Source organism: Neovison vison, chromosome 11 (genome assembly GCF_020171115.1).
Source record: "Neovison vison isolate M4711 chromosome 11, ASM_NN_V1, whole genome shotgun sequence".
NCBI classification, from domain to species: domain Eukaryota; kingdom Metazoa; phylum Chordata; class Mammalia; order Carnivora; family Mustelidae; genus Neogale; species Neogale vison.
In genome coordinates, this window is record NC_058101.1 from 108,982,738 (window position 1) to 109,005,422 (window position 22,685).

Below are 22,685 nucleotides of genomic sequence, written 5' to 3' on the forward strand. Positions count from 1 at the left end.
CCAGTCCTTTTCTTTCTTTTTTTTTTTTTTTAAACTTCTTTGCCCTTAAAAAAGAGAGGGAGAGCGAGAGTGAGCGAGAGAGACTCCACTTCCCAGAAGCCTCTTGTTACCCACGCAGCCGCAGTCGTGCGCAGGCGCCGCCGAGCCAAACGGACACGTCCGTCACGTGGACAGTAGCCGGCCAATCCGGTTTGAATCTCATTTTTTTCCTCTCACCCCCCCCTTCAGGAGCGGTTGTGCGATCAGATCGATCTAAGATGGCGACTGTGGAACCGGTGAGTATTGCCTTTGCCCCCCCCCCACCGGTCCCCGCGCTCCGTCTCCCTTCGGACTGGGGGACCCCGCGGGACGGCGTTCCCGGCGCGCACGCTACCGCTTGCTGCCCCCTCCCCCTCTTCTTGGGCCTGACCTCTCCGCGGGCAACTGGGGGCGCCCCGGAGGCTGGCCGAGGCGGCGTGTAGCGCACACGTTCTGGTGGGGGCCCGAGAGCAGGGGGAGAGGGATGGGGGAGGGGCGGCACGGCGCCTCCTGCGGATCCGTGAGGTGGTCTGCTAGGTGGAGAGTGATCGGGGTCCTGGGCAGGGTGTGTGGGGTTTGTGTCTTCAGGATAGAACGGCGCAGGACTGGCTCGAGCGGGTGCCCGGATCCGCAGGGAGGGTGGGTGGCGAGCCGGCCCGGAATGAGATGGAGGAGGGAGCCCCGGGGTAGCCTTTCCGTCCCTCTCCCCCTCCCGAGCTCCAGCCTGGGGGTTCGTGTGCGAGGCGCGCGCGGGTCTTTATACCGGTGGGCCAAGGGGCCGGTGGGCGCGCGTTGCTGGAGGGTGGGTTGGGCGGGAGTGGTTCCGTGGCACGCGCGGAGAAGCTTCGACCTCGCCGAGGGGAGCCGAGAGGGGCGAGCGCATGTTACTCCAGCGCGCCCGAGAGTTGCCGGGGTTGGCGGCAGGGGAGGCGAGAAAGGTTTGGGGCGGGGAGAAGAACCTCGTGTTGCGCGGTAGAGCTCTCAGAGTAGGGTGGAAGGTAGTGGTGGTGAGAAAGGGGGATCACATTGTCCTCTCCCCTCCATGCTTGATACTGGGCTGTCATGGAGGAGGGAAGGGGGAGGAGCGAGGCCTACAGATCGCTGCTGCTGGTCTGGTTGCCGGCCCGACCTGCTGCATTTCACACGCGCCTGTCTTCCATTCATTCATCGTTTTCCGCGCAGTCGCACGTCTCGAGAGAATGCGGATGGGTCTTGATCCATCTGTTCTTCCAAACCTTTATAGTCTGAAATATTTCTAAGACATAGTTTATTGGAAATAGGAACTTAACTTTTAAAATCAGTTTTTTGTTTATTTTTCCTTTACCTATTCTGCCGCTTTCTTTTCAGTTTAGGCACCATATTAAACTTAGTGAAGCTAGCCGATCCCAGAACAGTAATTTGGTAGTTAACCGCCCGAAGGAGAGGATATCTTGGTCATGTTTGGTTTTGCCGGCACTGGCTCACTGAAACTTACAGGCCAGTGTTGCAGTTTTAGGAATGTCACATCTAAGTGAAATTTTTTTAGAGGCTTAATGGACTGTTTTAACAACTAGAAGACCTTTGATACTCTGGAAGCAGTTCTAGATCTTGGTTGCTAGATATTTTTGTGTATCTTTAATGATAGTTTGTGATTTTGATAATGATTTAACCAGTTTGTTGAGACTTTTTAGAGACTTTTATAGCTAGATGAAAAATTAGTCATGGAAGGCTTGTAGAATACAAAAAGACTTATTTTTTCATTACGTTGGTGTGAACTATCCTTACCTTGTTGCCAGAGGTTACGGCAGTTCTTCTCTTTGGTTACTTGTTCTTCATTGGTGCGTGTTTTCATTTATGTTCTGCAGAACTGTCTCTTAACTTGCTGATACACTTAACTGACTTTATAACTTTAATGTTACATAAATAAAAAGGTAAAGGATGAAAATGAAAATACTCCCTTTTAACAGGTTCCCATGTCCACTTTTTACTGGATCTGCTCTCCTCCCTACTGTTACCAATATCATTAAAAAGCATTACAGCAAGTAATAGAGGCAAGGCTGAAACCTCTAAGCTGTGAAATAATGATGTATCCTGTGAAGTTTAAGTAACATTTAGGCCCTTTGGATTTTGCAAAGCTATGCAGTTTTCTTTCAGCCGCGCAGAACAGAACTACAAAGTGTTGAAGGACTATTTTGAGTCCGTGAACATTTATAGTCTCTTATGTTTAGGAGGCTACACCAAATGTTTTTTAGGATACAAAGTTATACAAAATGTGGTTCTATACCTTGTTCAGTTTAACTTTTTTTTTTTTTTTCAGTTTAACTTTTAAGGAGCTTAATTCTTCTCAGTGATGTGGTGGGTGATACAGTATAGTATTCGTTCTATTGCTGACAGAAGGAAACTTGGATAGTGCATTTAAATTTAGGGAGTAGGGAACCTAAAAACCTAAAGTGTGTGAAAGTGGAAGGCCAGTAATAGTTTGAAGATGTATGTAAAATACATTGACATGTTTATTTTTAGTGAGAATGGCATTTTTTTTTGCACCTTTTTCACAGGTTATTCTTAGAATTCTTTGATGATTTTAAATACTGGGAGGTGGTTGTTTTTAAACTGCAGCTGGTTAGTATTAATTGTAGTTGGTGTTCCTGCTGAAGCTTACAGAAACCATATTTATATTTGTTCATTGCTATTTCTTCTAGCTTGTGAGTTTCCTTACTGCTTTTTTGTTGGGCATAATCAGTAAGCACTTAAGGAGTCATGGGCCTTTCCTGCTTGTCCCACCTTTCGTAGATATTTGGGAGATTTTTAACAATGGAAATTACATAAAATACCAGTCATTTTCTGTTTGATATTAGTTGATTTTTTTCAGATGTGTTTAAGAGATCAGTTACATAAAGATGTGGTTTACAGATACTAAATTTATTAAGAAGCTTGATAGGGCAAAGTAAAGAAAGCATTTTACCTCTCTGTAGGTAATATGGGAAATTTTTGAACACTGGGATAAACAATGTTTTCCTGTTAGTCTCTTGGCATTTGAACTGTGGCTAGGTCAAAATTAGACTTTGTGGCTAGGTCAAAATTAGACTTAATATTAGTAGTGAAGATGGCAAGGCAGTTTCCCCAGGCCATCTTGCTTCTAGTGGCAAAACGTTTCTTTGTAGCTATCTTCATTCTGCATTCTTCATTGTTGGGCTGGTTTTTGACTTGTAGTTCTTTTTAAAGTAAGAGGTTTTGGGTTTTTTTTTTTGTTTAGTCAAACTGGAGGTACAGTTTTACATTGTATCTCTTGGGTTTTTAAAACTATGTTAATTGCATAACTGGAATCAACTTGGACAGTGGGCTGAACTATTGTTTCCATTTTTACCCTTTAGACATGTTTTGTACTACAAAGAGCTTATTAAAAGTAAATAAGGCTTGGGCACCTAGGTGGCTCAGTGGGTTAAAGCCTCTGCCTTCCACTTAGGTCATGATCTCAGGGCCATGGGATCAAGCCCCACATTGGGCTCTCTGCTCAGCCAGGGAGCCCCCCCGCCTCTTGGCCTACTTGTGATTTCTATCAAATAAATAAATAAAAATCTTTAAAAAATTTTTTTTAAAAGTAAATAAGGCTTACGTATATATTGACAAATCTGTTGTATATAATAAATTTTTGGTTAATCAGAGACTGTTGATTGACAAGCAGACCTTGCAAGTTAATATTCTGCTTTCACCTTAATGAAAGAACCCAGTATATGTATCAAAGTTCATTCATAAACCAAGTAAATTTGGTTCTGGTGTTTATATTTCAAATTTCACTTCATTTTATACTTTGAATTTATACTATGCATAATCATTTGACCTAGAGAAATCCAGTTTAGAGAACAGTCCTAATTTATACACTGAAGTTGCAGAGCATACAGTGTTAAATGAATTAGGTAAGCTTAATCCAATTTGGACAGCAAATTCTAGGCAATACAAAAATATGTTGTTTAATTTATATAAGGTTAAAAATGTAGTAGAGTACCTGGATATAACAAAGAACTTGTGAAATGGTTACTCTGGCAAAGATAATTTCTACTTTTCCTTCTCTGCTACTACTGGAAATTTTCTTGCTCTTCTGGTACCTGTTAGTTTTTCCATCTTTGTTGTAGAGATTTTTTAGAGAAGTGGAAAAGAGCAGGGGTTATATTCTAATTTTAATATGTTTGACCTTGACTGAAATTTCTAAGTTTAGCTGAGAAAATGGGAATAAGATATCTTACAGTGATTTTGATTTTCAAGTTCAGTCTTCAGGGATGACAGTTTGTTAGTTATGGAGACCTAGGTATACCAAGTTAATAGTCCATGAATGTGTTGCATGCAGGTGTATTCATGCATACGTATACTCACCTTTTCCTCTTTTTGCTCAGAAATTCATGTGGCTGCTTTTTGATTATCAGTTCTTAGTGTTTGGCAAGAAATGCAAAACTTATGCTGTACAGTCCTGAGATACTCTTCCCACTCCTATCCCTATCATAAAAATCACTAGTGTTTGTTCGAAAGTTCCTGTTTATGTCAGGAGAAAAAAAGAAAGGATCACTTTTGACTTGCAGGTACTTAGAATGTGGTCAGAAAATAAGTTCTCCCCCCCCCCCCGTTGGAACTTTTGATATATTATTCCACAGAAACAATGGAAAGCTGTGATTTAGTCACATTGTTCAGTTTCTGTGGCATTAGGACAAATCTAACCAGCATTGAATTTCCAGGAAAATGGATATAGAGTTCTAAGCAGTTGTCTTAAAAATGACTTTTAAGGGGTGCCTGGATGGCTTAGCCAGTTAAGCATCTGCCTTTGGCTCAGGTCATTGTCCCAGAGTCCTGGGATCCAGCCCTATGTGGGGCTCCCTGCCTGCTCCTCCTCCTCCTCCCTTTACCATCCTTCCCTTCACCACCTCCTTTCCACTCCCCGCTCTCTCTGTCAGATAAATAAAATCTTTGGGGGAAAAAAAATGACCTTTAAGCAGAACCTGTTTGTAACTGATTTTTTTTTTTTTTTTTTTTGTATTTTTTTTTTTTTGTAACTGATTTTTAATGTAGGCAGATCTTTATTGCTTAATTAAAATGTAGCACTTATGTATGTCGGGCACTACATTGCTTTACGTATATTAATTCATTTAATCCTACAGAGCCCTGTGAGGGAGATACTATTGTCCGTAATTCAGATGAGGAAACCAGAGCACAAAGCGTAATTCACACAAGTTTGTGTGACTAACTTGCTCAAGATCGCACAGCTAATAAATGGTGGGGTGGAGTTCAAACTAAAGCAGCAAATTTCAGCATATGTGTTCTTAACTGTGACACAGTCTTTCCAATGGCCATGTAATGTGTTTTCCTTATGTGATTTGGGAACAGTAATTTGATTAGGTATTTTCCTGCAGCTCTAAAGGAAAATGTGTGGACATTTTAGGCTCTTCTGTACTACAGTGTTAGATAACTGATAACTGAAGTACAGTAAGAAAATAGCACTGTGGTGTTTAAATCCAAGGACTAAATAAACAAGTTGTTACACCTAAGTTTATATTTTAGAAACTGGTCCACAACATTTTGGATAGATTTCTGAAGAAAGCAAATGGTCACTGCCCTCCCCCCTTACTTACTTGCTTTTGGACCTTGTCAAATCAAAATCAAATGATTTGCCAATTTAAATATTTTGCTAGTAAAGACACAGTAAGTTTTTAAGAATTTGTCATTATGGAATTTACTAATAACTACCTTTGAACTGTTAGTAATTTTGATGAAAGGACTAAGAGTTAAGCAGTTGTTTTGAAAATGTTTCAGTATAATAATTGCTAGCTTTTTTTTTTAAACAGATCGATTTTATTTATTGTTTAGAGAGCACGTGAGAGAGAGTGCCTGCGATCAGGGGCATGAGCGCCTGTTGGGGAGGTGTGGAGGGAGAGGGAGAGAGAATTTCAAGCCGACTCTCCACTGAATGTGGATCCAGATGCTCAATCTCATGAGATCATGACCTGAGCTTAAGTCAGGAGTCAGTTGCTTAACCAGCTGAGGCACCCAAGCACCCCTAATGTTGCTAGTCTTAGAAGCTCAGGTGTTTGAGGAAGATAGTAGTAAGACCATTTCTCTGAAATTCAAGGCTTTGCAGTAATTGTTAGAGCTAAAATGTATATTTGCCTGTTTTTAGCTGTATGTTTTAAACTTACTATAAAATGTTGAGGAGAAATTACAGTCTTTAAATGCTGTGCTTATTACAGTGACCATCAATAAGATTTTTATATTTATCTGAACTAATGTCAGTGGTTCTTTTTTTTTTTTTAAACATTTTATTTATTTAGAGGGAGATAGTGCCAGTGGGGGAAAGGGCAGAAGGTGAGAGTAAGAGAATCTCAAGCGGCTGTACTAAGCATGGGGCCTGATGCAGGGTTGATCCCAGGACCCTAGATTATGACCTGAGCTGCAGCCAAGAGTCAGACACTTAAATGACTGAGCCACCCAGGCGTCTCGTGTTAGTGTTCTTATGAAGAATTTTTATGGGGTTTTACATAGTCATCTTAGGGCAACACCTTATGCAGTCACAAAGTCTGATAACTTCGAAGTATTAACTAAGGAAAGAAAATTTAATATTTTTTATAAAGATTTTTATTTATTTATTTGACAGAGATCACAAGTAGGCAGAGAGGCAGGCAGAGAGAGAGGAAGGGAAGCAGGCTCCCTGCTGAGCAGAGAGCCCGATGCGGGGCTTGATGCCAGGACCCCAGGATCATGACCTGAGCCAAAGGCAGAGGCTTAACCCACTGAGCCACCCAGGTGCCCCAGAAAATTTAATATTTTAATGGAAAGATGAAACATCTGTTTCTTGTAGTTTTTCTCCCTAATTTTCTTAATATCTTGAGATAAATAATAGCTGGGAAATTCATATTTCAAGTCATTTTTTCCCCTGTCTAACTTAGAACTCAAACTCAGGCCCTTGGGCCCAAGTTGTGTTACTATTATATTTAAAAAAAAAAGAAAGAAAGAAAGAAAGAAACTGAAATTCAAGACTAAAAAGTCAAAGTCCTTGTTATCAGTAAATCTCCTGCCTTAAGCATAAATTGCTATATAGATCATTTTGCACAAGTAAATTATAAAATTCTGTCTTTGAGGGGCGCCTGGGTGACTCCATTGTTTAAGCTGCAGACTCTTGATTTTGGCTTAGGTCATGATCTCTGGGTCCTGGGTTTGAGCCCTGGTTCAGGCTACATGCCCAGTGGGAGGTCCGCTTCTCTCTCTCTCCCTCTGCCCCTTCCCCCATGCATGTGCATGCTCTCTCAAATAAATTAAAAAACAAACAAACAAACAAAAAACCAAAAACCCATTGTTGAAAAGATACATCAAATGATTTATGGGCTGTGGTATTGGGTTTTTCTTTTTTCTTGTCTCTTCATTTGAACTTGTATGCTGTATTTTTAAGAATGTTTAGGATTATAAAATCTCGTTTGGATTTTGGCTTATAGGTAATTCCCATTTAGCCTTTCTTTCTTTCTTTCTTTCTTTTTTTTTAACTTTTTTCTTGAATTAGTAATACATGGTCATGGTCCAGAATTCAAATGGATCCCTTTAGCAGTGAAGTCTATGGCTCCATTATCAGAATAATGTTTTTAAATGCATTAAGTAAAATATTAGGATTACAAAAGAAACCGTATTTGAAGTACAGTAAGGATTAACTGAGTTAACATGCAGCATTAAGGATGCTGCCTAGCCTAGGCTCAGTCCTATCTCCCCCCACCACCCCCAGAGATTTTTTTTGTGGGGAGGGAGAGAGAGAGTGCATGCTAGTGCGCACATGAGTGGGTCGGTAAAGGGAGAGGGAGAGAGAGACTCTCAAGCAGACTCCCTGCTGAGTGCAGAGCCTGTATGGGCCTTTGCGTGATCATGAGATCACAACCTGAGCTGAAACCAAGAAAGGAGTTAAAAGCTTGACTAAACCACATGGACACCCCGTTCTGTCTTTTTATGGTTTAAAACCCATTTCCTATCTATCTTTCCAGCCGTCTAGTTCCCTTCTCCAATGCATCCGCACTGTTAACCACTTTTTTGAAGATTCTTTTAGATAAGGGCTGTCCAGGAGAACTTCTGTGATGGTAGAAATGTTCTATATTTGTGCTATTTGGTACAGTAGCTACTAGCCCTACATGGCTTTTGAGCACTTGAATTGTGACTGATTCCACCAAAGAGGTGAACTTTAAACTTCATTTAACTTTAATTTAAATGTCATTTTAATTAATTGAAATTTAATTTGATTTGTCACTAGTGGCTACCAGACTGGACAGTGTAGCTGTAGAATCTAGACCTATCTGGTATAAACATATGCATATTGAATTTGGCTTAACTTTGTAAGGTACAATCAACTATAACCAGTTTGGTTGGAGAAATTACCAAATTTTATCCTAGGGAAACTTCTGTCTGTATTTTAAACGTTCAAAGGCAATTATTTGCGCTTATATGTATAATTAAAATGGTCCTATAACCTTTTTTGTGCTGTTTAAAAAAGTTTGTGAATAGACAGTACTTTATGTTGTTTGAAATTCAGATTTTGTACAAAAGACTAGGGAAGTCTGTGTCTCAAGCTGATCCCATTCAGGTAGATCACTTCTAGACACAGCCAGCATCATCACTTCTTTCCATGGAAATTTGTATATATATAAGCAAAAAGGGTATATATTCTTTAAAAACAAAAAAGTGGTCAACTGTATACACTAATCTGGCACATTGTTTTTCACTTTAATAATAGGTTTTTTAGAGCCTTGCATATCAGCACATAAATCTTTTGCTTTTTTTTTTTGATGGTATGTATTGCATGGTTTGGTCTTAAACATAGTTATTTCTGTATTGTATTTCTATACATTTGGGTTATTTCCAACTATTTGCTAATTCATTTTATAATAGCCTTTTACTAAGGTTCCATACATGAGGTAGTATAGCTGCAAGGTAAGTGTTTTGGCAATAAATTGAAAATTAAAACTCTACTGGTTAGATAAAATACTTTGTGATTACAGTTGGCTATTAGGCTATAATTTTTTTAGAACTACACCTTTTTTTTTTTTAAGATTTTTTAATTTACTTATTTGACAGATCACACGTAGGCAGAAAGGCAGGCAGAGAGAGAGGGGCAGCAGGCTCCCTGCTGAGCAGAGAACCCTATGTGGGGCTCGATCCCAGAACACTGTGATCATGACCTGAGCTGAAAGCAGAGGCTTTAATACACCTCTTTTTCTAATTGTGATAGATTTATATGTAAAAAAACATAGAAGATGCACATGTGCTTAAGTTTTAGAGTAATAAGCTGATGACCTGTGTATTCATCACCTAAGACATCATCATGTCTTTATGATGGCTTCAGTTTCCTCGAATCTCTACTAAAGCCCCACTTGGGGGAACCAGTGGGCAAGATCATGAACATATTCTGGGAAACATAGGACTCCACAGTTGTTATCTAGCAGGTTATGGTGTGAGTCAGGCAAAGAACCTTCAGTTAGGAGAGTGTTTTGTGCTAGTAAGATGCTTTTGTGTTGTTTTAAGTGCGAGTTCCTCAGTTTGTAGCTGTTTCAGGGGAAAGGGCACAAAGGAGAGAATGGGAACTTTGTCAACACAGGGTTAAGATGAATTAAGTGTAGTTAAAAATCTGGGCTAGACTAACCATGGCAATCAGTGTTTTGTTTTGTTTTAAGTGTAGAATAATAAGCATCTTGATCATTACAACCATCAGGTGAAGAATGTAGCCTTGAATCACATTGCTCCGATCTGGACCTTGCTCTCTATACCTGGTGCACACCTGTCTTTGACTATGCTTGTGATTCCCTCATCTGACTTCCTTTGTGTCCCTTGTTGTCTTACTTGGTTTTCTGTATCATTTCAGTAGGTCACATCTCAAGTAATTTTTTGAGAAAAGATACATGAAGAGTTGGATATTTTTGATACCTGGCCTATTAAGCAATATCCTGTAGTTTGGCTGGGTGTAAAATTCTTTTCTTCAGAATTTTAGCTATTTCAGGTCGTCATCTGTTGGTGGCTGTTTAAAGTCAGATATTTTTTTTTAAATATTTTATTTATTTATTTGACAGAGAGAGAAGAGAGAGAGAGCGAGATAGATCACAAGCAGGTAGAGAGAGCAGAGAGCTGAGCAGAGCGCCCAACGTGGGGCTCGATCCCAGGACCCTGGGATCTTTACCCGAGCCAAAGGCAGAGGCTTTAACCCACTGAGCCACCCAGGCGCCCCTAAAGTCAGATATTCTGATGGCTACTTTCTTTTCTCTTTGCTTTTCCTCTTCTCTTTTCTTTTCTTTGTGTGACCAGTTCTCCTACTTCAGCCCCGCAATTTTTTTGTCCCCATTTCACAGTGACATGCTCCACTGTGCTAGGTACTCATTGCACTTTTTAATGTAGTAACGCCTATTCATCACTTTAGATTTATTTGTGACTTTCATTTCTTTTTTTCTTTCCTCTCTTTAAAAGAGTTATTCAGATAATAGATTGCCTAGCATGGTTCTTTGATTTTTTTTTTTTTTTTAAGTTTAAATCTTGCTTTCATTTTGTGTCTTCTGTTTTTTGGGAAATTTTATTTTCCAATCTTTTCTGTCATAATTTCAATTTCCAGATGTCTTCTTTTTTCTCTTCTCTTCTCAATGTTAACGTTATAGCTTCCTATAATTGTGATGCAACAGTTTATCCTTTAGAGGATATAGATTGGTACATATTTTTATTTTTTAAAGATTTTATTTATTTATCAGAGAGAGAGAGGGAGAGCGAGTGAGTACAGGCAGACAGAATGGCAGGCAGAGGCAGAGGTAGAAGCAGGCTCCCTGCCAAGGGAGGAGCCCGATGTGGGACTCGATCCTAGGACGCTGGGATCATGACCTGAGCTGAAGGCAGCTGCTTAACCAACTGAGCCATCCAGGCATCCCCATATTTTTGAAGGCATTTTCTTTTTCCTGCCTCTTCCCTCCAAGTTGCTTATTTTCTTTTTTATTTTTGAACTCATGGCAGCAATCTTGTGAAGGTGGAGGGAGGAAATTGAAGAATCTAGTTATTTTTCAGATAGCTTTTGCCATATTCTCTTTATTTACCTCCTCCTTTCACTGTCAGTTTTAAAGGTGCTTTCTTTTAGGTGCTGCCGGCTTTTGAGACTTTTAGGATCTAGCTATATATATTGATTAGTGACCACTTGTCCATCTGTGTTCCAGCCCTTTTCCTTTTATCCCTGCTCTTTCCATAGTTGTGGGCTTAGAAAAAAGTTGTGGGATTTTGAGAGGGAACAAAATTAAAATAATTTATTCGAACATTTGAATACCTATCATGTGCAAGACACTTCCGAGTGCTTAACCCAGCTCTCCTTTGAGCTTAAAGTTACTGAATTCCTAAATAGCAAAAAAGAAAGAAAGAAAAAGTAACTTATTGTTGCATTTTGGTAATAGAACACAGTATTACAGTTTTTCTCTAACTAGGCAGAAAGTGCCAGGAATAGTAAACCTAGCAAGTAATTGACCACTTTCATGTACCCAGGAACCAGTGCCTTCAAGTGCCTAGAAATTATAAACCTAGTAAGTAATTTGCAGAATTTATAAATCAAAGCTATACAGTTCTACTGAGGAATACAGTGGAGGGCTTTAATAAACAAAGTCATAATTTGCTTTTGGGAATGATTCAGTATTGGGAGGATGTTAAATTTTCCTGAATTTAATGCTTAAATTCGGTATATACTGAATCAAAATGCCAAAATCATTGCAAGGGGACGGGGAACTATATGCTGAGGTCCACAAACTGGCCTTAATGCTGTTCTTGTGTGGCCTCCTAGCTAAGAACATGTTTTGTATTTCAGAGGGTTGTAAAACAAAAATAAGTGATAGAAAGATATCAGCCTAAAATATTTACTCCTTGACCCTTTATAGAAAAAGTTTGCAAACTCCTGCTTTATAAAATGATTATAAAGTTTATTTGAAAGGATAAACAAATGAGAATTGGCAGTACATTTTTAAAGAGAAAAGAGGAATGGAGAACTTGACTTAAAATGAGAAAAAAATATTGAACAAAGTTAACTCTTAAAAATGTATTGGTGTAAATAGGACTGACAGATCACTGGGACAGACCCCCCACCCCACCCCCCACATCCCATACCTGAGTGGAACATATGTTATACCAAATGAACTTACATTGACACATCATTGTAGTCTGAAGTCTCTAGTTTACATTAGGTTTCACTCTTGGTGATGTACAGTCTTTGGGTTTGGACAAATAGTGTCATGTATTTACCATTGTATCATACATTCAAGTATAGATTTGGTTTCAGTACAATTTTGTTGTAATAAAATTGGAACATTTAGATCTGTGTGAAGAAAATAAAAGTCCTTTGTAATCACAACAACTAGGTTTTCTTTGGTAATATTTTGGTTTTTCTTGTTTGTGGGCTTTTTTCCCCCTTACCTCATCTTTTATCTCTCTTTTCCTTTATTCCACAATGAGCCCAGAGCCTGATGTGGGGCTCCATATCTCAGGATCCTGAGATCCGGGCCTGAGCTGAAACCAAGAGTTGAAGGCTTAATAGACTGCACCACCCAGGTGCCTCTTTTGCTTTTAAATAACAGTGTTTTTAAGAACAATTTTTGATTCACTACAAAATTGAGAGGAAGGTAGAAAGGCTTCTGGTATTCTTCTGTATGCACAGCCCCCCCACCCCCACCCCCCATATCCCATACCTGAGTGGAACATATGTTATACCAAATGAACCTACATTGACACATCATTGTCATCTGAAGTCTCTAGTTTACATTAGGTTTCACTCTTGGTGTTGTACAGTCTTTGGGTTTGGACAAATAGTGTCATGTATTTACCATTGTATCATACAGAAGGAGTTTCACTGCCTAAAATCTTCTGTTTTCTGCTTATTCATCCCTCCCTCCTAACCCCCGGCAACCACTGATCTTTTTACTGCCCCTATAGTTTTGCCTTTTCCAGAATGTCATATAGTTGGAATCGTTCAGCATGTAGTCTTTTCAGATTGACTTCTTTCACTTAGTATCATCCTCCATGTCTTTTCATGGTTTGATAGCTTGTTTCTTTTTGTGCAGAACAATATGTTAACCATAGTTTATTTAGGACTTCTTAAAAAGTGCCTCCCCTCCACTGGAAAAGCGAAGTGGTTCTTGTTTGTACAGTTCTGTAATCTACCTTTTCTCACATTTACATTAGCATTTTTTTTTTAAAGATTTTATTTATTCATTAGAGAGACAGAGATCACAAGTAGGCAGAGAGGCAGGCAGAGAGAGAGAGGGAAACAGGATCCCCGCTGAGCAGAGAGCCCGATGTGGGGCTCGATCCCAGAACCTCGAGATCATTACCTGAGCTGAAGGCAGAGGCCTCAACCCACTGAGCCACCCAGGCGCCCCTTACATTAGCATTTTAAAATAATTTTCTAAGCATCACATTTAGCGCCTATATTGTGAACACCATAGTAGATCTCTTACTTTTTGGTCATATCTTTTGATATATGCTGACTGTACTTTTTATTTACTAACATAAAATACACAAAACTGTTAGTGTCATGATACTTTTTTTTTTTTTAAGAAATCTGAGAAGTATAATTACTGAGTTAAAGAATAAACTGGCGCCTGGGTGGCTCAGTGGGTTAAGCCGCTGCCTTCGGCTCAGGTCATGATCTCAGGGTCCTGGGATCGAGTCCCGCATCGGGCTCTCTGCTCAGCAGCGAGCCTGCTTCCTCCTCTCTCTCTCTCTGCCTGCCTCTCTGCCTACTTGTGATCTCTCTCTGTCAAATAAATAAATAAAATCTTTAAAAAAAAAAATAAAGCTCTTTTTATATTTGGAAGCTTGTGGTTCATTAACTTAAGCTTAGTAAGTAGAAGAGTATAACCTAGTCTCTAAACCTGGGGACATTTGAAACTGTGACTGTCTCTAGTTTTCTAATTTTAAAAAGTAATATAGGTTGATTTCTTCTGGAAGATAATTTAGATATTTGAAATAAGAAAGGACAACTCTGATTTTCTTAATAAAATTATTGTTTTGGGGCCCTGGCTGGCTCATTTGGTGGAGCATGACTCTTGATCTCAGAGGCATGAGTTTGATCCCCTCCCTGGGTAGAAATTTTTTTTTAAAAAAAGAACTAGTTTATATCGCAATTTTAATCTTTAACTTTTAACATTTAGAACTTCTAAAAAAACATGTAGAATTTAGAAAATTCAGCTGTAAAAAAAAGCTGCTTACTTGTTTAACTGGGACTGTAAAGATTTCAATCAGTGTCATGAAATTTTAGTTTACAATTTTAAAAGGAATAAACTTAAAATAGTCAAATTCTTCAAAATGTTAGCCTTACAGATTGTAATTATGAAGCTTTAAAGAATAATTGAAATAGAAATTGCCATGCTACTGGAACCAGTGTAATTTTGTACAGTGAAAATGACTTGTCCTTACATGATTTTAATGTCATTTGGAGCACTTTTAAATTTTGTATAATGTTTATTAACTCCTATAAATTTCCTTAGTTGTTATAATGATGAGTCTTTTTATACATGAGTCTTTTGGTAGTCTTTGGTTTAAGTAGCATTGACATTTAAGTTTTATCATTAGCCTTTTTTTTTTTTTTTTTTTAGATTATTTATTTATTTGACAGAGAGAAATCACAAGTAGATGGAGAGGCAGGCAGAGAGCGAGAGAGGGAAGCAGGCTCCCTGCTGAGCAGAGAGCCCGATGCGGGACACCATCCCAGGACCCTGAGATCATGACCTGAGCTGAAGGCAGCGGCTTAACCCACTGAGCCACCCAGGCGCCCATATCATTAGCCTTCTTATCATACTATATCACACATGTGTTTATTTCTTATGTCTCTATCATCACATTTTCCTTTCTGAATTTGGAATCTTCTCCTAAGCTACATAAGATGTGCAGTGTAATTTGGCTGACAGATTTCAAATGAAACAAGATGCCTCCAAGTCTTTCCAGTAAATAGTTAAAGATAGATGCATCCAAGTTTTTTTTTTTTTTTTTAAAGATTTTATTTATTTATTAGACAGAATCACAAGTAGTCAGAGAGGCAGGCAAAGAGAGAGCAGGAAGCAGGCTCCCCGCTGAGCAGAGAGCCCAATGCGGGGCTCGATCCCAGGACCCTGGCATCATGACCTGAGTCAAAGGCAGAGGCTTTAACCCACTGAGCCACCCAGGTGCCCCTGCATCCAAGTTTTAAGAATTGTATTCCATAAGGTCAGAAATTCAAGTGTGGCTTGTAGGGAATTTTTTTTTTTAATATTAGTAAAATGTGGTTAAGTATATCTTGCTCTCTATCCAGAAATAACCATTTTTAGCTATAGAGCTGCAAAGTTAATCAGCTCTGTTCACTGAAAAGTTTAGTGCTTGCTAGTCATTAATTTTAGTCAGGTAATTAAGTTATTGTTACTTAAATAGATTGAACAGCTATTAAATTTTGCAGTACTTATAGATATGACACAATTTGTACAAATCCTCACAGCTCTTCCCTTCTATACCTCAGCTTCCAATATTTTTTGTTGTGTAGATGCCATTTTACATCAGTTGAAACGAATGTTAAAAAGTATTGTCTTTTGAATCAGAATTGGTATTTAGGGTCTCATAGTCCTTTACATGAAAAAAATTTCTCCATTTGAACAGTGCCTTAAGCTTAAAAGGTTTGTATTTTGCTAAATCTGCTTATGTTGTTTTTCCACCTCGACGTTTTAGTTTGGAGCATGAAAATCACTATTTGATTCTTCATTACAGACAAGGAAGAAGATCTGCAAAATCCACAGCCTCCACTTTTGTGAAGAGTGATGTCAATTAGCTGATATTACTTTAACAACTGAAATAATTGATTTAATTATTTGTGGTTAATTTGCAGTGTTTACACAAATTTTTTTTTTATTCCTTACAAGGCAAGTGGTAAGACTACTTGTTCTTTTGTACTAGTTAATTAGTCATACTAATTTGCGTATGGAGAGTGCTGGGGGGAAATGCATTGTTTGCTAAAAGGAGACCTGGGAGCTCACTGTTTGGAGACTAAAGGGAAGAGTAATGTATCTTGAGGTCTGTTTACGTATCTTATTACATGAAATGATTTTCTCCTTTCAGTTATTTGTATCCATTAAGAGAGGATTTTATTTATACTTGACTGTATTTCTGAGATTTTTGACCATATAGGCATTTAGTATGCTATCTTACATAATACTACAAACTCACTGTAATTGATCATTGGCATTTACTTGCTTTTTTTCCTGGTGGAATTTTGTGTGTGTGTCGGGAGTAAGGTATACCATTCATGCCTTTTTTCTAGTTTATTGACAGTGCCATGCATTTGCAGGATAGTGAAGGTATTGAGTCCGAGGCTGTGGCGCAAGGCATAGTACATACTGTAGTGTTGTGCAGCCTGGAAAGAGTACCTTGATAACCTTATTTAATTTATTATCCAGCTCTGGGCACTTTTGGGAGTGAATGAAGATTCTACTGACACACTGAAACAATAAACCGGTAAAAACCAGGACATATGATATCCCTAGCTGTGAATCCTGATGGTCCTGGATTCAAATGTAGCATACAGCTAGGCCACATTAACTTCCAGCACTTATATTTGAAGAGCAGAGAGCATTAGTGGTTTCACAGTATTGTGAAGATTGAATATATTGAGATTATGTAAATATTGAAATAATTATGTAAAAATATGTAGCATATTATTTGATAGTAACTGCTTGGCAAATATTACTATCAAGTAAAAACTCATAGTTTGGATGAAGTGTGAGAGTGGGTGTTACCACTTTAAAAGTCACAATGCACCATTCTTTTCTGTTCTTATTTGCTTCTTCTCATTATTTTGCATCTTAATGTATGTAGTGCTTTCAGTTTACTGAAATGTTGGGTGAGTAACTTGTAGAGGTAATTACAACTCTCTTTGCCAAAATAGCATTTACATTTCTCTTAAGGCCACAAATGATCTTTTCTAAGTCAACTAAAGAACAGTGAAGCAAGGGGTATATATAAGGAAGTGCTACTGAAAATAGGATATTATCCATTATTTGGTACTCTGTTGAACTTGCCTGAAATTACACAACTGTGAATGGCAGAGCTGAGATTCCAACCTGGGTAGCCTGGCTACAGAGTACGTGATCTAAACCATTGTCTCTCATACTCTGGTAGAAAGGGAGTTATTTATTTATTTATTTATTTATTAAGACTTTACTTTTTAAGTAATCTGTGTACCCAATGTGAGACTCGAATTTACTGCCCCAAGATCAAGAGTCAGATGCTCTACCGACTGAACCATCCAGGCACCCCTTTTGTTTTTAAACAATTGCTCGTGTAATGTTTTTATAAATCCTAAAAATAGGATAAAGAAAAATGCAAAAATGTACGCCTGAGTTTGCTGTTACTAGTTTTGACAGGTACAAAAATACTGTCAAATTGTTGTAAAGTTTTCTAAGTACTTACTTCCCATTTCCATACCTACCCTGGTTGTAGACTATAACCAGCAGAAATCTGTGGACTGCATTTTGAGTTACTGCTTTAACTCTTTTTAGTGCCAGGGGAACTGTCTTCAAATTAAATTTTAGATGATGTCCTAAAGCTGTGTGTGTGGAGGGGGGATGGTAGAAGTTCTTAGTAATATTTGTTCAGTGAAGTAAGGGAAGACACTAATTGAGTCTTCTGAGGGGAAGGCTTATTGTTATTTCTAGGAAAGATAGTTTGTAAGTGTGTTTTGAATTGAGAGTTAATGAAAAATTGTGAGTGTTTATAACCATGGAAAAGCATACTGTGGTTTTGGAATTAAAGCTCTGTAGATTTGAACATGGCTAGAAGCAAGAATCTAAACTTGTCAGATTAGAGAAATGATACTATATCTGGGAAGTATTTAGCTTTAATTTTTTTATTAAAGAATTATTTATTTATTTGACAGAGAGAGATTGAGAGAGAACTCGTTCATGCAAGAGAGGAACATGGCAGGGAAGTGTGGGAGAGGGAGAAGCAGGCTTCTGGCAGAGTAGGGAGCCCATTGTGGGGCTCCATCCCAGGGTCCTGGGATCATGACCAGAACTGAAGGCAGATGCTTAAGGACTGAGCCACTATGTTAAGCTTTATTAGGATTGTCCAACACACTTAATATTGTGTTTGGTACATGTGCTAGTTTTCACAGAATGTTACTACATTCTGAGATGTAACAACAATTAGAAGCTTCCTGAGATTCTTTGCAGCTGATTGTTAAACTTGCCCTACTCTTGCTCTACTTTTTTTCAACTTCTCTTGTTATGACAGTTACTGAACTCTGGGACCACTAAATTATAAGACTGCATTTTTATTTGAATCTCATAAACTATGATCTAAAACCATGCTTAATATTTTGCACTTAAACTGGTTGGCTTTTCTATTCCCATACTTGTCATCAGTATGTAATCACTTTGATCTGTCAGTGAATGGCTTCCATTGCTCACAAGATGAAAGGTTAACTTGACCGTTGAGGCTTTTCAGTCTCCCTTCAGCCCCACTGTTCTAGTCTGTCCTTTGGTTTCATGAGCCCTCTATTTCAGTCTCATTGGTTCCTTACCATCTTCTAGTTAAACCCTGTACCATCTAATAGCTTTGTGCTCTCCATTCTACCCACCTGAAATAGGTTATACAAGAGTTTTTCAAGTATAGTTTGTCTTTTAGGTTAAAAATGTATTTGATAACTTAGACCAAAATTAACACAAGAAACAGCAGGTGTTGGTGAGGATGTGGAGAAAGGGGAACCCTCTTGCACTGTTGGTGGGAATGCAAACTGGTGCAGCAACTCTGGAAAACAGTATGGAGGTTCCTCAAAAAGTTAAAAATAGAAATGTCCCATGATCCAGCAATTAAACTGCTAGGTATTTACCCAGAGGATACAAAAATACTGAGTCAAAGGGATACATGCACCCCAACGTTTATAGCAGCATTATCAGCAATAGCGAAATTATGGAAAGAGCCCAAGTGTATGTCAGTTGATAAATGGATAAAGAAGATGTGTGTGCGCGCACACACAAACACACACACAACCACACACACGAATATTATTCAGCCATCAAAAAGAATTAAATCTTGCCATTTGCAATGACATGGAGGGAGCTAAAGAGTATTATTCTAAGCTAAGTCACTCAGATAAGGACAAATGCCATATGATTTCACTCATATGGGAAATTTAAGAAACAAAACAAATGAACACAGGGGTTAAATAAAAGAGACAGACCAAGAAACAGAATGTTAACTATAGACAAACTGAGGGTTACTGGAGGGAAGGTGGGTGGGAGGATGGGTTAAATAGGTGATAGGGATTAAGGAGGCCACTTGTTGTGATGAGCACCAGGGGTTGTATGTGAGTGTTGAATCACTAAATTCTATACCTGAAACTAATATTACACTGTATGTTAACTCGACTTTAAAAAAAAAACTTGGAAAGAAAAAATGCATTTGATTACTCTGAGAGTTAAATTAGCCTTTTTTGTTTTATTTGCATAATTTTAAATTTATGAATATTGGTAAAGCATGGATATTTAAGATGTAATTCTCAATAAAATTTGCTTACAGAGGATCTTAGAGCGAAGGTAGAGGATGTGGTGGAAGTAAAGAATTGTTTTTAAATTGAATGTAAATTTAGAACTTTTATTGTCTGCTCTGTATACAAAGCAACCATAAAAATGACAAGTTACGGAACACATTTTTTAGTTCTTATACAGATCATAATCTTATTTGCTTTACTTGCTCCTTTGATGATATTACATATTTAAAAATAAGTAACTGAATCAGTTGTTACAGATATCCAGGGAGAATTTTATGAAGTTAGTGTTAGAAATTAACTGTACCTATTTTTTAGTAATCCTAAGTCTCCGATAGCTTTCTAAATTCTAAGAGGAGATAAAAATTCCAAGATAATTTATTTTCAAATTCAATTTATATTAGAAGTACTTAATAAATTAGAACAAAAAGTGAGTAATTTGGAGATTTGTTATGGTTAGAGGCTTATGCTTAACTGATGAGTGAACTGAAAGAATTTTTGTTCCAGTTATTAAAAAATAAGTTATTTGTTTTTTTCTAATTTGGCATATGTTCATCATTATAAATCATTTTTAAATCAAAGGATTTAATTCAGGATGACCTTCATTCTTCACATCATTTTTCATTGTGTATGTTGCTGTAGATTCAGAAGTTTATGTAGGAATTGGACTTTCCCCATAGAGAACTACTGTCACAGAATTAGCCTGGAAGTCTTAAATAACCCCCTACACTGATTATATTTTTTCTTTTGTTTTGTCTAAGTTTTTTTTTTAAAAGCATCCTGATTATTTGAATCAAAGTTGAGAGGTCTTAGAACAATAAAATAATAAGTTGAAAGAAATTAACAGAGAAGCATGTCTTTTTTTTTTTAATTTCTTCACAATAATTTACAGTATAGTTGCAAGAAACTTAAAAGTGAATGGTTGATAAATTTTTGGTTTAGATTTTGGTTTAAATTTCTGCTGATTAAGAATGAATTGATGAGACAAGTAAGATGGTCATAACAAAATACGGCCTAAATAAGAAAATGTATGCCAAAAAATATGACTTTTCTTTTTATTTTAATGTGCCTTTTCATATGTGGTTTTTAATATTAATGTTTTTGTAAGTAAATTCCATCATGAAGTGATTTCTGACTTTTATTAGATTTGGTTTGTGCTGTGTTAAAGAGTATTTTCATTTTGTCTTGGAAATAATTGGCTATTAAAACCATTGTTGCTTTATTAAAAGAGTTTGAAAAATTCTTAAGTTAAAAATTTGAACATGAGGGGCGCCTGGGTGGTGCAGTCAGTTGAGCATCCAGCTCTTGGTTTTTGCTCAGGTCATGATTTTGGGGTCATGAGATTAAGCTCTGCTTAAGACTCTCTCCCCCTTTGCCCCTCCCTTCCACTGTGCGTGCACTCTATCTCAAATAAATAAAATCTTTAAAAAAAAATTTGAACATGAAACTATTAAAACTGCAGATGGTAACTTAAAAGGCTAAATAAAAGAAACGTCAGTCCACTACTTAAAATCTCTAAATAAAAGGGAGATGGGTGCCTGAGTGCCTCAGTAGGTTAAGCATCTGCCCTGGGCTCAAGTCGTCTGAGCCTCCAGTCTGGCTCCTTGCTCAGCAGAGAGCCTCTTTCTCCCCCTCTGCTGTCTTCCCTGCTTATGTTCTCTTGCTCTGTTTCTGTCAAATAAAGAAAATCTTAAAAGTTTTAAATACTGAAAGATGATTGTGTTTAATAATTTTGGGGGGGGTGTTTTAGAGTATTTGTCTTAACAGTATTTGTCTTTAGAGTATCTGTCTTAAATTAGTATTTAGCATATTTGTGTAATATTAAAAGTGGAGGCTGAAAGATTTTTACATTTTTATACAATCACATACATTTATTTAAAATTGAGTACTTATTTTAATTTTAGTTATAAGAAAAATTCAAAGTTATAGATTCTTTTTTTTTAAAAAAAGATTTTATTTATTTATTTGATAGAGATGACAAGTAGGCAGAGAGGCAGGCAGAGAGACAGGAGGAAGCAGGCTCTCCATGGAGCAGAGAGCCCCATGCGGGGCTCCATCCCAGGACCCTGGGATCATGCCCTGAGCCGAAGGCAGAGGCTTTAACCCACTGAGCCACCCAGGCGCCCCCAAAATTATAGATTCTTAATGTAAAGAATGAAACATCAGTTAAGGTAGGACTTTAAATTTGAAAGAAACTTAAATTCTAGGAACTTAATATACTTTTTCCTGAGTTATTACCTGCTTTTAGTTCCTATGTGTCCAGAAATTTTTAATGCCATCTAAGTCTTTGATCATTCTCCTCATTGTGAAAAGATTTAAGTAACCAAAAAGGAAGGAAAATACTAAGTTTAGCAGGTGACATTTTGGATCTCATAAAACTTGTAATTATTCATACTGAAATTAATTCATTGTTTTTATGTGCTGCTGACATAAACTGTTTAAGGAAACATTGTGAAAGTATGGTTTGTATTGAGGATTTTGAACTTAGGAGTACATTTTACTAGTCTCTTAATGTAGATAAATAAGATTAACTTCTGAAGGAAGAATAAGCTGTACAGCCAGCCTTACAAATTTATATATACCCAGTTCTTTAATAGAACCATCATTACTATTTTAAACTCCATGAGATATCATTATTATTGTTCTTCTAAACTGTTCATAGTCTTTGACAAATTGATCTATCCATTTACATTTTCCAGTGATTTTCATTCTTTTTTACATTTTCATGTTCCTACCTGGGAGTAGGTAGGAAAGCCTGAAGACTTTTCCTTTGGTGTTTGTTCCTCTTTATTTTGGATCTGTATGTATGTGTTGAGGAAGAGGGGGTTGTTTCTGCATGCATCTGTGTATTTATCCAGTTCTGAAGGATGTTTTTCCTAGGCACTGAATTCTAGGTTAACAATTTTTTTTTCAGTGTAGAGATGTCATTCTGTTGTCTTAGTGGCTTCCATAGTTTCTTTGGGAAGCTAGCTGTTAATCTTATTCTTATGAAAGGGGTGTGTGTGTTTGTGTGTCTATGTCCTCTTTCCTAATTACTTATAATTTGACTTCTTTAAGTTTTCAGTAGTTTGAATTTGATATGCTTAGGTATAATTTTCTGTGTATTTTACTGCTTGGAGTTCCTTGAGCTTTTTGAATCTGTGACTTGCGTTTCTGGTGAGAT

The 22,685-nt window shown here is 37.6% G+C and overlaps 1 protein-coding gene across 1 annotated transcript in view; it reads left to right on the plus strand.

Moving 5' to 3' along the window:
* Positions 1 to 200: 200 nt before the first annotated feature.
* Positions 201 to 22,685, plus strand: part of EIF4E (eukaryotic translation initiation factor 4E) — a 44,222-nt gene continuing 21,737 nt past the window's right edge. The window contains exon 1 of the mRNA XM_044224433.1: positions 201 to 275. Coding sequence (XP_044080368.1) covers positions 258 to 275 — 18 coding nt within the window. The 5' untranslated portion in view covers positions 201 to 257. The remainder of the gene's footprint in view (positions 276 to 22,685) is intronic.